General features: G+C 38.3%; 2 protein-coding genes across 6 annotated transcripts in view; one reads left to right on the top strand and one right to left on the bottom strand.

The window, feature by feature from the left end:
- The first annotated feature begins 3,214 nt into the window (after nt 1-3,214).
- Nucleotides 3,215-18,271, top strand: part of LOC134211414 (17S U2 SnRNP complex component HTATSF1) — a 310,332-nt gene continuing 295,275 nt past the window's right edge. The window contains exon 1 of one of the 3 annotated variants that reach the window (XM_062688238.1): nt 3,215-3,378. The gene's annotated coding sequence lies outside the window, so the exon portion shown is untranslated. Of the gene's footprint in view, nt 3,379-3,399; nt 3,561-18,271 lie in introns of those variants that run through there. The other 2 variants (XM_062688236.1, XM_062688237.1) reach the window with 2 other exon arrangements.
- Nucleotides 3,511-18,271, bottom strand: part of LOC134211413 (uncharacterized) — a 34,438-nt gene continuing 19,677 nt past the window's right edge. For all 3 annotated transcript variants that reach the window (XM_062688233.1, XM_062688234.1, XM_062688235.1), the window contains 3 exons: nt 5,517-5,681; nt 3,826-5,328; nt 3,511-3,641 (listed from right to left, as the gene is read on the bottom strand). In XM_062688233.1, coding sequence (XP_062544217.1) covers nt 3,568-3,641; nt 3,826-5,328; nt 5,517-5,681 — 1,742 coding nt within the window. In that variant the 3' untranslated portion in view covers nt 3,511-3,567. The remainder of the gene's footprint in view (nt 3,642-3,825; nt 5,329-5,516; nt 5,682-18,271) is intronic.

The following is an 18,271-nucleotide window of genomic DNA, read 5'->3' on the forward strand; positions in this document are numbered from 1 at the left end:
TCTTTGGTTCCTGATTCTCGACGTCCTAATTTCTGAAGAGTTATTTCTTACAGTGTACGTTACGCTTCTAAAACCCACCACTAGGTTAAAGCTTTCATGTTTAATATAGAGCTTTTCAAAACTTTGTTGCTTTGTTTAGTTTGAATGATGGTCGATAGATGTTTCTTGTAACTTTTATCTATGGAAGTGCAGCCAGTTTGTTTTCAGCCCAAAGAAATTCAATTTATTAAGTATTATCAATTCAGTGCAAATCCGAATTATAGCCGCTAACAAAATTGGATTTTTCTCACAATTCGTACGTTAAACCTAACTTCGGAAGTGGTGCGCTGTTTTCATTTGGTGATGTGCTATACAGCGCACTACTTCCGAAATTAGGTTTAACGTATGGATTGTGAGAAAAATCCAATTTCAATAGCGGCTATAATTCGATTTTCTACTGAATTTATAATATAGTGCTGTCCATAACAAGCAGCTTGAAGTATAGGGTAAAGTGCCTAATAGTGGACCCCCAACCAATAGTGGACTCTCCAACCATTTTTTACATTATTACAGCACAATGTAAACATTTTGCTATGCAATTCCATCGGTAGAACTTACCTTACAGTTCTATTATTAGATGCCAAGCAGAATTAATTTGTTGAAAAATTCTACTCCTTATAACAGGAAGAGTAAAATTCCGCTACTAGGGGATCCACTATTGGGCATTTTACCCTAGCTCGATGTTTCTCCCGTTCTGTTCGTTCTTTTTTGTCAACAAATGAACATGAGCGGGGATGGGAATAACTTAGGGGTCGTACACTAATTACGTAAGCACTTGTGGGGGGAGGGGGAGTCTGCCATTTTCTTACGCTCCATATAAATAAAAAAATATTTGTATGGGAAAAATCTTACATGGGGGGAGGGGGGATTGAAAAACCCAGAAAAAATGCTTACATAATTAGTGTACAGCCCCTTAGAGCTACTTCATGCTGCTTATTGGACAGCAGTGAATCACAAGCACTGGTTGGTTTCCTATTAGGACCCGTATACCCTATAGTAGGACCCGGACTATAAACACGTCACTGCTAGGAGGAGAAGGAGGAGCTTACGTATGTGTGCGGACAACAGCATGATCAATCGAAGTTCCCCGAATAAATAAAAAATATTATAGAAAAACAACACAATTTATTGTAACACTACAGTCGCGATTCGCTGGTTGGGCCACAACCTCGACCCAAATAACGAATTCGGTTTTTAGTTGGGTCAACTGACAGTTATTCGAACACGTGTATTTCGACGCTCTATCCCGTTTTTCGTGCGAATCCCGACTGTACAATCATAAACAATCAATTGACGATAAATTATATTGTAGATCAGGGAATCAATTTTTCTTAAATGCGGATGCGAAACAAGCAACAAAAGAGAAGCAACGACAAAGTTTTGTTTTTGTCGGAGATAATAATGACAAAGATCCAAAAAATTTTGTAAGCAACAAAAAGGAAGACAATTTTGTTGCTAACTTTTCATCCCGGGGCGTAGCCACGGGGAGGGGGAGGGAGAGGTTTGGACATAAAACTATTTTAAAAAATGGTACGTTTTTAGCCGAGCCGGTGACAAGCACGGTGTCATCATCATCAATGGATCAATCAAGGTAACTCATTTTGCACTCACCGCATCAAAACAACGGCGCCACTGTATACGCATATTTCTATTCGTGTGCGTTTGACAGAACATGTCTACGGTGGCGCGATCTGCTCATTTCATAGCGGCAGTTTTTGCTTATTGATTGGTCCATAGACATAGACCGCTGTCATCATTGAAAAAAATTATAGCCCAGGACATCCTGGCTACGATCTGGTGATGGGCTAAATCAAGACAAAATTTTCAAAACGACTTATCTGCTTTTGTAAACAAAGAATCTAACGACGATTTGACGAGTCTGATAGCTCTCCCACGCAAACCAACACCATGGACAGGTAGCGGAAACCTTCACCTACCTATTGATGGTATTGGTTTGCGTGGGAGAGCTATCAGATTCGTCAAATCGTCGTTTGAATCTTTGTTTACAAAAGCAAATAAGTCGATTTGAAAATTTTGTCTTGAAATAATAGGATGTCAGTAGCCTGTTTCATTATTATTGAAAACCGTCTTCACAGAGTCTATTATATGTATATAGAGTTACGCAAAGAGTGAAGCCAAATCTACTTATTGAACTGTCAAACCGTCTACCTATCGAGCAAAGTAAACAAATGCTTGTTGGTAAGGCGGAAGTATTGTTATCGCCTAATGATTTTTATGGCGAATTAAAACGCATGAATTGAAATGTATTAGATTTGTTTTAGAAACAGGCTTCAAAAACTTCAATACACCCCCCAATAAAGTAGCAACAAGAAACTCACGTGTTCACACTCTGTGGGTGACTTGGTTATCGAATTAAAAACCTTTAGCAGTAAACACTCCCGTGAAGTCACTTTAAGGGTTGAACAAAAATGAAAGTTGCAAACACAATAACAAGAAGATTATTCAGAATAAGTGTAAGAAGATCCTCTTTGCGCAACTCTATATAATAGAGCTTGCTGACGTTAATCATCTTTCTCTTGCAAGTGCACGGTGGGAATAGGATTTGTTTTCATCGGGAAACGCTTCCGAAGCGTTTCCCGATGAAAACAAATCCTATCCATTTTGTGCGCGTACAAGAGAAAGATGATCAAACGTCAGCAAGCTCTATAGACTCTGCGTCTTCACATCTTCTGTTCATTATTTCTATATGTTCTGGCAACACTCCAAAAAGTCTGTCAAGTTCAGATGATTGGAGCATTGTAAACTGAGCTTTGGGACCGTTCAAAAATTACGTCCAAGGTTTGAGGGGGAGGGGCCTGAGTTTTGTGACAGTTTGTGACAGGGGAGGGAGGGGGTTCGTCTTATGTGACGTCCGTTCACAAGAAAAAAATACTGAAAGCATTTTAGAAACAACTTGCATTTTAAAAACATTCAAACTGTTAGTAAGGGACATAACTCACTATGTTATTGTGAAAATAGTGTACGAAAAAGATAAACCACAGTAATCGCTAAAATATAAATGAGACATGTACGTACAGGGGGAGGGGGGGGGGTCAATTATTTGTGACAGTTTGTGACAGGAGGGGGGGAGGGGGGTTGAAAATGCCGAAAAACGATGGACGTAATTTTTGAACGATCCCTTTGCTCTGTTTGGTTTTTCGGTTTGTTTTTATTTACGTTTCCGGACGTTGTGCAGTTTTTGTGTCACATCTGTCGCGGCCGCCGGTATTTGAAAAGATCGTTCGAATCCTTGAAACAGCGCGTAAAAAGTTGAGAAAGTAAAGTGGAATAAGTGTTTTGTGCTTCATTGTCGCCGACAGTTTCAATACTTTCCGCAAGGTATGCTTTTGATGATTCTATTTTAACTATTCCAATCGTTAGCTCCATTGTTGGGTTATGTATTAAGTGTGTGATATGTAAACAAAATTTTGGAAAAAACGAATTAGTTTTAGTGCAATATAATTTTATTTCGAAAAAATATTTCGCCGGCCAGGGTTTATTTTGGATGTTTCTTCATCTAGGTAGGTATTACATCAAACTACATACTTTGGGTGGTCGATTATCTGGCCGTATGTCCTGGTCATCCTTTGAGTAATGTTTGTCTGAAAATGTATTACAAGATGATTAGATGACGTTCTTAGGTTTGGGAGGAAGGACGATTGAAAACCCTAGAAATACATACACCTACACTTTATTTTTCGAAAAAAAAGTTGAGTAGAAGGTAGCAACACAAAGTATGGTTTTACTTCTAAACACGTGATAGCAAGGTAATGCTAATTTACTTACCATCGTTCAAAACCGTCCCAGCATTTCGACAGCTAACATCCATGCTTTTTGCTTTTAGGCCCCGCAGGAACTGTTTCATTTTGGTACGGGAAGTGGTACTGCCTTGACTGCTTTTGCTCTCGACGCTGAGCTTCCGGTCATCTTCCTGATTGTTATTAGAATCTTCCATCGCCACCTGATTCTTGCCATTCTTCGCTGGAGTGTAAGAATCTGTTATTTCATCTTCATCGTTGAATGTCGATTGGGACGAAATGCTTCCATTCTCGTCATCACTATAATCTATCAACTGACTGATGTTCGGTGTTGGAGTTTTCAAATGCAATAAGTTGTCTCTCATTATTTCACTGTGAGACGCATATTTCGGATCCAAACAAATTTTCTCATTTATCATGTGTTCACCGAGGGTGCTATCGTCTGAAACGACCATCATCGGAGTCATGTCCACTCCATTGTCGATGAACCGTACTTCTGGTACGCCGGTCTCAATTTGAATGCATTCATCTTTAGAGAGTTCTTTTGCGATTTTTTCTTGCCGTAGACGTCTCTTTTCCTCCCTAATAAACTCATCATCTAACTCGATTCGCGGAGGCGGCATCGGTGTTGCATGGCGAGCTTTCTCTTCTTCGCTGCTGATCGCCGCCTCGATGCTTTCCACTGCTTCACAGAAATCAATCTCGATTTCTGGAGGGGCTTCAACATGCCTTGGAAACGCCAAAACCAAAGAGTGCTCCAGTCCGCTGGCAACGGTGGCTACATGGAAATCCTTAAATTTGAGTAGCTCTCGAAAATGATCTGATGGCGTGAAAGGACTGTCATCGTCGTATGTCGTTAGTAAGCGACCTTGGTTTGTGGCAAATGATGTGAAATTGTCGGCCGGAGCTATTTGAGTAATCCATTCGCCGCCTCGGAGAAATTGATCAAATAACTCAAGTCTTGCAAATTGTAGGTCATCGATCTTTTGAATCCGGTTGCAGCGATATACTTGGTTGTTCTCCAATAATAGATAGATCAAATCGTTTCTGGTTATTTGAAGAGATATGACTGCGGTCGGTAGCTCAATCATGGATAGCTCCTTCACAACGGGAATCGTAATTTTCTGGAATTTCCCGGCCAAATAGAGCTTGTTCGTTTCAGAGACCATCAGAGTGCAGTAGTTGCCGCATTCGACCAATACCACTCGCTCTTCCACTCCGATGCGATCCGGCTTGGTGAGGATTTTAAGCGAATCAACGCCACCCAACTGCTGATGGCTATTATGACCCCAACCGAAGCAGTTACCAGCGCTGCTCAAAACTACAAAGTGGCAAAATCCGGCTGCAATGCCCACAAGTAGCTCGTCTTCTTTTTCCAAGCATTCAGAGAATTCCACCAAATCGATTGGAGTGGTGGTGTATTCGCTGTTATCTGTTGAGCACTTTCGAAGGCTGTTTGATTCGTAGAGTGATGCCACTTTGGCATTGAAGGGGAACACGTTCTTACCAGTGTATAGGATTTTTCCTTGTTCTGCAACAAGAAAAGTATGATATTAGTTACTATAACATTCAACATGAAAATTAAAAAAACACACAAGACAATGGAATCTTATTTTCTATCATGACTAATTATTAGCATCGGCTGGTCTGGTATGGAGGCTAAGAATCAAATATTTTTCCATTCTCAATGTATCACGATCAGAAGATTACTCGTCTCACCTGTCAATATCAATCCATATCCATTTCCGCCGAATCGGACATCCCGCACTCGTTGTTTGAGCCTTTTCAGGGTACGAACACATGACGGCTTCTGGCAAAGATCTATCGATGCTATACCGAGTTGACTGTACTGGTTTTGGCCCCATACAAATAGGCGTCCAGACTCTGGAAAGAATAATACGAAAAAAAGAAACCTCAATTAATTAGGCAAAGGTAGATATCAGTGAGCCACCATGACCTTGAATTAGTATTAGTAAGAGCTGCTATCGTAGTGGGTCGATTAGAATGAAATTCGCATTTGCTTGTTAACCTTGAGGTCAGCTACGAGTAGTCACCAATGACGAAGCCAAGCAAAACATGGGAAATGCCGGGGTGCTTCGCTTCGTGGGTGGTTGTCCTGCCGTGACCATCGCAGGTTGTGTAAAAGTTTTATGGAGGTCATCATGTTTGTGCTTTATCACGAGATTCCACGTCCACAGTGGCCTAATGTTCAGGTAAACAATAAATTATACATTTGAACATGGTTTTCATGTGACATGAAATTGTGCGGAGTTTATTGAAAACATTTATTTTCGTCATCTATCAGTCTCGATGGACCTCGCTGTAGAAACATCAGCCGGGTTAATGGAGACTTGGTGCTGTTCACAATTGAGTCTGGCAGGTGACAGTATATTTATTCTCTTTGTTCGCACGCGATCTTCTAATTCTTAGTTTTGTTGGATAAATTCAGAACGGAAATGGGTAGCTAGAGTTACAAAGAACATATAATCATGCTAGTGTTGTTATCTGATTCAGATTGCAACTACAAATTCATTTATAATAGTTGGTAGACAAAAATGAAATGACGATTAATTCGTATCACAAAGAATACGCGTCACGAGAAAAAAAAGGATTATAGGAAAATTATATTTGCAAGAACAAAATATTTCCCTGGTTATTTATTCTTTGATTTAATTTTAAAGGATAATTTCGTCTTTTGAAAAAAAAATCTTGAATAATCTAATTAGCGGTAATGGTACTTTTCTCGTACGTTATAAAAATGTATTTTGCCCATAATTTTAGTAACCATGGTTCAATCACAGATAAACAGACGTAACAGCTTAAGCATTTTTCTGAATTATCCATCGCCAACCTACTCTACCACTATCTTGCGAGCATGTTACACAAAACAATGTTTTGTATGACATTCTCACCAGAAGGCGCTGGAGTGAAATGTCAAACACGAAGGATTACGACGCTAGCGCTTATACCGTGACCTGCCCTAATTCCGCGCATTGCCTAATACCGTGGATTTTATCCAAATTTATGAATATAGAGGTACTGTCTGTCATACACATCACATTATTTGGTGATATACACAAATATATATCAGGAAATGTTAGCCAATTATTATTGTGGGTATTTGTGACGTAAATTAGGCGCTAAAAAATAAATGTGAAAATGTATGGCTCGACCAGCCAAAATTTGCATCCGCTTAGCAAAACGATTAAAATTATGTTTATATGTCCAAGTCATGTAACTTGACTTTTAAATGATAATTACTTCCAATATCTCATTGAGCCCAGTTTTACAGCTATAAAAAATGAGCTGGGTACTGAAATGGTATTTAAATTTCTTGTTTTTGCATTTTTATTGATCAAAACAATTGTCGCGGTATTAGGCCATCTTCTTCGCCAGTAGTGCCTAATACCGTGACTAGGCTATATCGTGAAGTTAATACTCAGAAAAATAAAACGTAACCATCACATTGAATACATAGACCGCTAGACAATATCGTATAGGTATTGAAATATTCATATTAAATATCTACGACATTTTATGTGTAGGATTACTAGGGAAGCATCATTCAGATGAATTACATATTGCAATATGTATTATTCTAATACTTCCCCAAAGAGAAATTTCTGTTGGAAGACTTGAAGATGATATACATCTATTGAACATACAAACCGTCTTTATTGTGTCGTTTAGCACATACGAATACAATATCATTTATGCGATATTTACCACAGACTATAGACGTAAAAATTTTTCCTATGCAGTTTCCTCTAGAAATGAAGGTAGAGTATTTTTCATCTGAATACAAATCCTCCCATTGTCTTCAAATCTACTTAGACACTCGATTGGATATCATCTATCTAAAACCTAAATAAATGTGAAGTAAATTATTTGAAAAATTAATTAAACGCTTTTAAACCGTCAATATTGAGAAATTGCTAACTTCCCAAGGAAATGATTCTTTTCCCAGTAGGTATCTGTGTAAAATAGTAAATTTTTATGACGTTTTTAGTATGTATGACCTAATAATTTAATTGAAATTTGTATATGATTCAATTATTTACATATTTTATTGTAAATGTGCTCTTAAGCTCATCATTTGAGCTTGTTTGATAGGGCACGGTATTAGGCAATTTTCTGCGCGGTATTTGGAATCTTCTTCGGAATGTACGCGGTATTAGGCATATTCATAAGTCAAATGTCGAATACTATTTTCTTCATTTTTTATGAGTTGAAGTACAAAACTTATTTTTCCCTTCAAATGTATTTAATATTGATTAAAGCGACATACTTTTGAAGGGTGATTGTTACAAAATAAAAATTTATGTAGCGTATTTATTGTGGACACGTGCTCAACCTCACGGTAATAGGGCATGTCACGGTAGTTATGAAACGCGCAATCAATCAAATTCAAATATTGATCGTTGAATTCATGGTTGATGGTAATTTCTGTAGGGTTTCGTCTTTTTGTCTGTGGTTCAATTTCAATTATTTTTAAATAGGATTTTGAATTAGGAAACAATGGGGTCCCATTGTTTCCTAATTCAAAATCCTATTTAATAATTAGCACAGACAAACAGACGTAACACATTGAACATTCACTCATCAAATTCATCGTCGTTTAAACACTAACGACATCTGTTGATTTCAATTAGTTGAGCAAATCGCGAACCAGATGGTGGTAGTGAGCAAACGTTAAACTCGAGCAAATCCGATGCGCGCGCCACTAGTGATCGATTGGCCAACTAATGAATATTTGAATTGACCAGTAAATCAGTGAACGATGGAAATTTGACGAGTGTTATGTCTGTTTGTCTGTGCCAGTAGAATGCAAATTGTTGCGAGCGAATCGGTTGAGGAGAAGTGTTTAAAAAATTAGTAAGTTTTTTGCGCACATACACACAGACAGACATTGCCTCAATTCGTCAAGTTGAGTTTATTAAAATGATTAAAATTATATTTGGTAAGCGTAGTAGCGGACACCTTCCTACATAACCGATACCAAATAGTTTTTCATGAAAAGTTCCTAGTTTTGAGAAAACCCACGTTAGATGTCTTTCGCCATACAAATTTCTGGTGGTTAACTCATGCTGGCTATTTTGCACATATACTATAGCGCCTGGATGTGACAGCGGCGGGTAGAAAATCAGCCACTGCCAATAATTCATTGAATCAGAATGTCATCTGTTTCGGCAAGTTTTACAAAAATGCACGTTACCTTCATGTACAAATGCAAAAAATGACAAACATGATATTGTTTGTCAAAATGTTTTTATTTTACTTCATTAAGGGGACAGCTTTTAGGCATAAATATTTTCTAAAATAGCGTGGTGATGAATATTTAAAATAAAATGCGGTTTGAACTTGAAATTATGTACCTGAAAAAAAATGATCAAGAGGTTCGGCATTCGAGATGCAGTTAATATTTCTCGCTTAACTTTTCAAAAGGACCTAAGTAACATTTTTTTCATGAATTAATTTGAATAGCGCAATCAACAGAACAACATGAAAGCTTTCGATTGCAGTACTCAAATTAATTCATGAAAAAAATGTTACTTAGGTCCTTTTGAAAAGTTAAGCGAGATTTGTTCTACGCGACCCACCAACAATCCGCTCGCGACCCCCCTGGGGGTCGGGACCCACAGTTTGGGAAACCATGATCACAGAGAACAAACATTGAGGCTCGGAGAAAATATCGAGCAAAACATGTGTAAAAAATCAAACCGAACCTCAACGCCATCGACATTGCAACTCACCAACTCTGTTTCACATCACGATGGCGCTGGTGTACTCTTGTATGCAAAACGACACTAGCGCACAGCGGCATTTTTTGCTGATGCTAGCGCTGATTTTGCACGGGATAACGGCGACATTCCAAAGTTATTTCAAAATGAACAGTCAAAAATTATCACAACATAGCGAGTGCAGCTTCAACGTCTGTTCTCTGTGCCATGATATAGTCTTTTCGTTACACCTTGGTGTACGATAAAGTAAAACGTTATTACTATTTTCGTTGAAAAATTATATTTAAATGGAGTGCTTTTAATCGCATTTTTTAATTTAATGTCAGACTTTAGTTTTATTGATAAAAATATGTAAAAAATCTATTCTGTGATACTGGCTAAAAGGTTGGTGAAACATTTTTGATAATTCTTGTTTAATGTGGTTTTCTATGTCAGTCGATACAGAGATTAATTCTTAATACGAGAATGCGTGTTCGTGTTCAAAACATTCTGAACACATCACACTGTTCAAGATCACTGTTAAATATGAGACGTAAAGTGACGTTAAATATGAGACGTAGAGCAATGCACCCTTAGAAAAAATTGTAGAGGGGAAATAGCGCTAGAGGTCCGCCATACAACACTTTTCGGAATTCCGCCTCTGCACAATAGGACAGCATATAAAGGTGTGGCCAAAACTACCAGAAGGCCAATTTTTGATTTGGGCGAGTAAAATGTGATGAATACACAGCTTATAACCTATATTTTTATAATCATGACGGTTTTTATTTTTTAGATTTTTTAGGGAGGGGTGGGGGGCGTTCAAACTAGCCCCTCCTAGAAATGATATTTTTACGTTTCTTGGGAAAACGGACAGCTTTGCCATGTTTTCGTCTCAAAACTAACATATTTATATATCGTTACAAAGCTCTTAAACAGATCTATGCAATAGGCTTGATAATGTAATAATAGCTCCCTCAAGAATTTAGTTTTTAGTAGTTATCGAATATTTATCGAACAACACAATTTGGTACCCCGCAATACCCCGCAGTAAAATATCATGCACTACACTATTGAACTCCTAAGTTTTGAGGACCACGAATAAAATTCTGCCCAAATTCACCATTTTGTAAGATACATGAATTTTAAAAAAATGCCCATTTTTGCCTTTCTCGTGTACTAAGTATACGTAGAAGCTGCATGATCGCTCTAAAAGAAAAGCCCAAACACTCATAGTGTTGTATACCGATCGACTTAGTACGAAGAATTTAAGTGATGTCTGTGTGTACGTGTGTGTGAATGTCTGTATGTGTGTGAGCAAAAATGGTCTTAATTCGTTTTTAAGCACTTTACCGATTTACCGATTTACTCGCAACAAGTTTCATTCGTCAGAGAACGTTGGTCCATTGTTCCTTATTAAAAATAGGCTGGATCGGACTATGGGCTCAAAAGTTATGGCCAAAATACATTTTCTTATAATGTACGAGAAAGACAATATTACCGCTAGGGGGATTAATCAGGTGTTTTGGTAAACTTCTTATTTTTCAATTTTAATCTAGGTTACTCAATGATGCCACTTTAATTGAATTTGGTGACTTACACAATTCACATAACATTTTAAGGGGGAGGGTTGTGCCTGAACATTACCCATAATTCAAGAAAAAATCATCTATCATATAAAAAGCATTACGCAGTGAGAAGGGAAGTTGTTCAAAATTTACAATTTTGACATTACTACATTATAGGAGCGAATTATAGATTTAACCATAACGTGTCATAACGTGTTGATGAGTAGTGTGTTGAATAACTCCTTGCCACAATACCTTTTTATAATTATGAAAGAAATCTTAATGAAATATTAAATAAATGAAATTCCGTTTCGTTGATGTCACAATATGACGCTAATTGAATCTGTTCTACCCTCCTTTGTTGGTTTAATAAGTTCTACTCAGTGAATTTTCAACATCAGAAGCTGATAGTGCTTTTTGATCATTTTAGGAAATCTGTGTTGCGTCCATTTGTCTGTGACACGAATATACAGTTTATATGACCATTAGTGTTAAACAGCATCAAACAGGCATATTGCTAGTTAAAAAGTGACCAAATTCCGTTGTTTTTGTAGAATATGACAAAAATCGATACTATGCCGAAAATTGGCCCTATACCCCATTGAAGGCTCACACTCCAAATAATCTAAACGTTGTTTCCACCTGAATTTTCAGGTACATTTTACGTGCACACGTAGCTGCAAACGCTTCAGAAAATTCAGGTGAAACTTACGTGTCCGGTGAATTCTATCCAAAACTCAGGTAGAACTTACCTGATTTTCACGTAGAATGAAATTTCTATCGAAAAATCAGGTAAAAGTTACGTGAATTTCAGGTGGAAAAAATCTACGTATTTTTTCAGGTAGAAAGAAGGTGCAGATTTTTTTGGGTGCAGAAAAAATATTTTTCTTTTCTGTCTATGTTTTTATGATGCATACCACTGTTTATCGCAGGATTCATAATTTTGGCCAAAAATACCTCCTTTTATCCTATTGTGCTCTGGAATGAGTTATTTGCTGAATACTAAGATCTGTCTCATTTGGAGAATTAAACTTTAAAGTGACAGTTCGAAAATTAGCAAATAACCCGGTAATAAGAATGGCTGGTGCTGCCCAGCAATTCCAATAAGACATCGATGCAAAATGTTTCGATATCTGTCAAAAGTAATCTTGCTCTGTGAGCAGGGTTATTTGATAATTATTGAATTGTCACTTTTAAGTTTAATTTCAGTTTAATTATCCAATTGAGACAGACCCTAAATGATAATGAAATGATAAGTTCAATCCCTGATCCTAATGTGCAGTTTATAACTGCTACGAAGGTGCATTTGCCGTTTTATAACTTTGACAGTTGTGAAATCTGTTAATTTTCGTACAAATTTGGCAACCCGTTCGAGTTATATTGCTTCAAAGAAATTACGAACTCATTTTTTTTCTGGGACATTTTTATATATGGTGGGGCTCTGCCAAATCACACCAAGCGCCAACAAAAAAAAAATACTCATTTTTCTGCCCAAGCTTTCGCTTAACAAATTTAATTTATCTCAAATATTATCGGATATACCATAACCCCATAACTGAGGATATCCTTCCACAAATGTACGTAATAATTAGTACGAAATGAGTTTCGTTTTTCTTTTACGAACAAAATATCACAAGTCAATTGAAAAGCCGCTTGGTGCGGTTTGGCAGAACCCCGACCATATAGAAGATTAGTCCCGCTGAGTGATTGAATTCTTTAATAACGACTATGATCGACATATCTTGCCTCATGTATTCTTTATTAAATTTTACTGTCCATGTGGTTGAATGTGTTAGAGTTCTATCACTTTTTTTTTGTTCGGGATGAACCACTGCGTCCATTTCATTGAACTTTTGAAGTATACCCGTGCCATTTGTTTAGTGCATGTCTTTCTGCTCCATTTCTATTGAGAAGAAATGAAGTAGTCGTTTTTTATTCATATATTTCTCAAGCTTAATGTAAGGCCTATTTAGATTAAGGTACCGCTATTTATACCCTTCGAAAAATGGCTTATACCAACTCTCAAAGGCGCGCCCCTCAATCAGTTTCGGCTCAACAATAAGTGGGATAATACTGATTTTGACCATGCATCGGTACTGAAGTTCAAACATATTTTTACTTCGTCTTATGATTTCGAATTCGTTTTTGTATAAAGATCTGATTTCATTGCGTTTGGCATTTCCGAATCTCACCTTTACACAGAGCTCTAATCAGTCAGAGGGTTCAGCAGATCCACCAAATTCGTATCCGCTTCTTTCCTAATTAATCAGCGCTCTGGAGCTTGGAGATTCATGTCGTCGGCTTCGATACCAGCCTAAGATTGAGTTACGTTTTTAGAATTTACTCCATTGACTCCATCCAAAAGGAGTAAAAAATGGGCCATCTAAAAGCAAATTATAGTCGTTCCATACTCTTCCGTACATCACTCATAAGTATTAACAAAAATAGTAAGAACTAGAGCGCAGTCTGGTAGATCTTACTCCGTAATGCGACACGAAGAGTGTCTACCCAGCATTACAGGCTCCGTTAACTGCCTGGCTAATTGTTTCAACCCCCAGGCCATTCATTCCCTCAGCACGGGTCGCCTAACACCTTGGGATTCGGGGTTAGGGACGTCATCACTTAGGATGAAGATACCATTCCTATAGGGTGTCCCAGCAAGTATAAGCACGATTTAAAAATAATATTACAACTTTGTTTTTTGGAAATAATTGATTATTCTTTTGCTATTATGATCTTTACTATGCTTTACTGCAGTGGTCCCCAACATGCCTACTATCAAGGGCCGCACAGAAATTTCGAGCTGTTGAAGCGGGCCGCAGTATATTTGCAACATTTATTTTTCGGTTCAAATTGCATATTACAAAACATTATAAATATATGAAGTAAATATTTATTCCTGTGAATCTTTTTTTAAAAAAAGTGTACTTGTAAGGACATTTCATTCTACAGGTTTTATCGCCGTAGCTGACTTTTAGTCTTCAGTACCCTTTTTGCAGTAACAAAAAACTTCTCCAAAGCATCTTTTGGGCTCAGTTGGAAGAACATATTTTAAGCGGTTTTCCCATATGACCATATTATGTCGATCGATTCTGTAGTTTCGATCTTATGTTTTCTATGGTTTATTGGTTTATTGTGCACTATAACTTGTTGTAACAAATAACGGAGGGTTCTGGAAAAATCCCATATGCTATTTTTTTGCAGTATCCGCTCGAGATTCTAAGAAGCATTCACTCAAGCTTCTCAGCAAAATTCGTTCGATATTCTGAACAGAATTCGTTTGCAATTCTAAACAGAATCCGTTCGGGACTCTGAACAGAATCCGCTCGGAATTTCAAACAGAATTCGTTTGGAATTCTAAAGAGTATCCGTTCGAGATTCTGAACAGAATTCCGATCGAGATTTGAAGCAGTTTCCTTTCGGAATTCGTTTGAAACTTTGAATAGAGTCCGATTAGGAATTTGTTTGAAATACTGAACAGAATCCGTTTGAAGGTTCTGAACAGATATTGTTTCCAGTTCTGAATAGAATTCGAATGGTATTTTTAATGGAATCCATAGTTGATAGTCAACGTATTTGCAAGAAGTAAAAATCGAGCAAAATATCAGTTAAATTTTGCTAAAACCTTACCTATTTTGAAAAATAAAAGCATTCTTATTGCGGAGCAGTGTTTGACATTATTTTTACCTGAAGTTCAACCTGTACTTCCTTTAAATCTGCGATTAAATACCAATTTGCTTCTATTATAACCCGGGGCGATAACATCGAGATATATATTTACTGTCGACCTTCTTCTTCTTCTTCTTATTGGCATTACATCCCTACACTGGGACAGAGCCGCCTCGCAGCTTAGTGTTCATTAAGCACTTCCACAGTTATTAACTGCGAGGTTTCTAAGCCAAGTTACCATTTTTGCATTCGTATATCATGAGGCTAACACGATGATACTTTTATGCCCAGGGAAGTCGAGACAATTTCCAATCCGAAAATTGCCTAGACCGGCACCGGGAATCGAACCCAGCCACCCTCAGCATGGTCTTGCTTTGTAGCCCCGCGTATTACCGCGTCTTACCGCACGGCTAAGGAGGGCCCACATAACCTGAATCAAGCTTCAACATCATAATGATGAGAACTTGACAGATTCCCGTGTACAACAAAATATTGGGAATGATACAAAACTTTTCCTGTAATATAATACTTATCAATGGCCACATGTAGTGTATTCTAAGAAATCCTTCGCGGGCCATAGGAAAAGGCTTAAAGGGCCGCATTTTGAGGATCACTGGGGTAGGGGAACGGTTCGGCACTTCATCTTCAATGACTTCGTCTTGCAACTAGGAGACTATAATCAACCGAACTTGGAATGGGTTGCATCGGAAGACGGGTTTATGCATGTGAACCCTCAATCTGTTTTGTCCACCAGTAGCTCCGCATTGGTCGATGGTTTTTCGTTCAATTGCTTGACTCAGCTTAATGGAGTAGCTAACAGAAATGGTCGGTTTCTGGATCTCGTCCTCGCCAACGATGCAGCTAAATCTACTTGCACCGTTTCCGAAGCCATCGAACCTCTCATCTACCTGGATGCTGACCAACCCGCTCTGGACATAGTCGTTAACCTTCCGGGCCTGTTTACGTTTGACGATGCTTCTGACGTGCACCAAATGTACGACTACCGCCGAGCTGATTATGAGAGTATTTGTGATGCTATCTCATGTATTGACTGGTCACCCATCGAGATTGACGTCTGTGTAGATGATGCTGTTAATTATTTCACTCGCCAAATTCATCGTATAATTGCGGAGCACGTGCCCCTGTGTCGCCCGGAAGCCTAAACCTCCCTGGTCGAACAGTCGTCTGCGTCAGCTAAAGCGAAGTAGGGCAAAAGCATTGCGACAGTACTGCAAGAATCGCACGCTGATTACGAAGCAGGAGTTCAACCGTTCCAGTACTGCATATCGTGTATACAATCGATTCCTTTATCGTCGTTACGTGCTGCGAACACAATCATCACTCCGTAGAAACCCCAAACGTTTTTGGTCGTTTGTTAACTCCAAACGAAAGGAAGTTGGTCTGCCTTCGTGCTTGCATCTGGGTGAAGAAATCGCAAGTTCTGAGCTGGAAAAATGTAATTTATTCGTTCGACATTTCCTAAATACATTCAATGCCACCAGGGCCACCGCCGATCAAATAGCTGTTGCAAATCAGTTCACGCCTAAAAATGTTTTAGATTTACATGCGTTTATAATCGATGAGCAGACCGTTCTGTCAGCCATCAGAAAATTGAAAAGCTCGTACACTGCCGGCCCGGATGGTATTCCGTCTTCTGTGCTCAAGAATTGTTCGAACTCGCTGGCTATCCACTTAGCCAGGATTTTCACACTGTCGCTCCAGGAGGAAAAGTTTCCTGATGGATGGAAAATGTCGCACATGTTTCCGGTTTACAAAAAAAGGCGACAAAAGGAATGTACAAAATTACCGAGGCATCACATACCTATGATCTTGCTCCAAAGTATTCGAGATAATCATGAATGACGTTTTATTCAGTGCCAGTAAAGTGTACATCTCTGCTGCACAGCACGGCTTCTATCAAAAGCGATCTGTTGAAGCGAATTTAATAGAGTTTGTTTCGCTGTGTGTTCGCACCATGGACTCCGGTGTTGATGCAGTTTATACGGATTTAAAAGCAGCGTTCGACCGCGTCGACCATGGAATATTGCTTGCAAAGTTAGAACAACTTGGAGTTTCTAGCCATCTAGTGTGCTGGTTCAAATCATATCTGTCGAACCGTTTGCTTTCTGTGAAAATCGGTTCTTCAGAATCTAAATACTTCTCCAATACTTCTGGTGTACCACAAGGAAGTAATCTGGGGCCTCTCTTGTTCACGCTGTTTATCAACGAACTCTCCCGACTTCTACCTCCTGGTTGTCGTTTGTTTTATTTGGATGATGTTAAAATGTTTAAGATCATCAACAGCATCGAGGATTGTGAAGAACTGCAATCGCGTGTGGATAGAATGGCGAACTGGTGTTCTGCTAATCTCCTGACGCTCAGTATTCAAAAATGTAATGCTATTTCCTTTTATCGGAAACACAAGCCGATAGTTTTTGACTATTGTATCTCTGGTACTACCCTCGAAAGAGTGAATAGGATTAAGGATTTAGGAGTCACACTGGATCAAGACATGACATTCAAACCTCACTATAACGACATCATCGCAAAAGTTAATCGGCAATTCGGATTCATTTTCAAACTATCTGAAGACTTCCGGGATCCTCATTGCCTAAAATCTCTGTACTGCTCTTTGGTTCGTTCTATCCTTGAATTTTGTGCTGTAGTTTGGAGCCCTTATCATAGCGTCTGGATCTCAAGGCTAGAAACCGTGCAGCGTAGATTCGTGCGTTATGCACTTCGGCACCTTCCATGGAGGGATCCCGTTCATCTTCCCGCATATGAGGATCGATGTAGACTACTTCAACTTGGTATTGACACTCTTCAAATGAGAAGGAATATATCGCAGGTTGCCTTCGTGGCCAAAATCGTGATTGGTGAAATTTACTCTCCGGAACTTCTCATGAGGTTAAATCTTTAAGCTCCGGAACGAACAATGCGTCAACGAGATTTCCTGCACCTTTCTCCGCGTAATCGAATGTATGGCATGAATAAACCTTTCCGTGCTGCTGCAGCTACTTTTAACAGCATTTATAGGCTATTTGATTTTAACTTACCATTGACCACTTTTTAAGAAGATTGTAATCGTATAATGTATACTTGTTTAAATTTACTATATTAATTAAGACTACCAAATGTCAGATGAATCTATACAATAAACATAAACATAGTTCCTATTACCATCCCATCAAAAACAATGCAATGAAAAGGAATTTGTTTTGTTTATTTTTGTGATTTTTTTCAGCAGTAATCACGCGTGTTAGCAAAAAGAAGCAACGAGATTGGTGCAGTGAGATGGAAAATGGAACAGTTCCCCTATATAGTAATGAAAGCAGGATGGGCACATGAGAGGATCTGAATATATTCACAAAGCCAATAGCCGACTCGGCTGAGTTTAAAAAAAAAAACTTTTAAACTCTACATTTTATTAATTGATAAAGTGTAGAGTTTAACAGTTTTCAAAAGAGGTTTTAATCTGTTGAATATTTAGATTGATCTTTTTAATTTTAGATACATT

This window comes from Armigeres subalbatus, chromosome 2, assembly GCF_024139115.2.
Source record: "Armigeres subalbatus isolate Guangzhou_Male chromosome 2, GZ_Asu_2, whole genome shotgun sequence".
Classification (NCBI taxonomy): Eukaryota; Metazoa; Arthropoda; class Insecta; order Diptera; family Culicidae; genus Armigeres; species Armigeres subalbatus.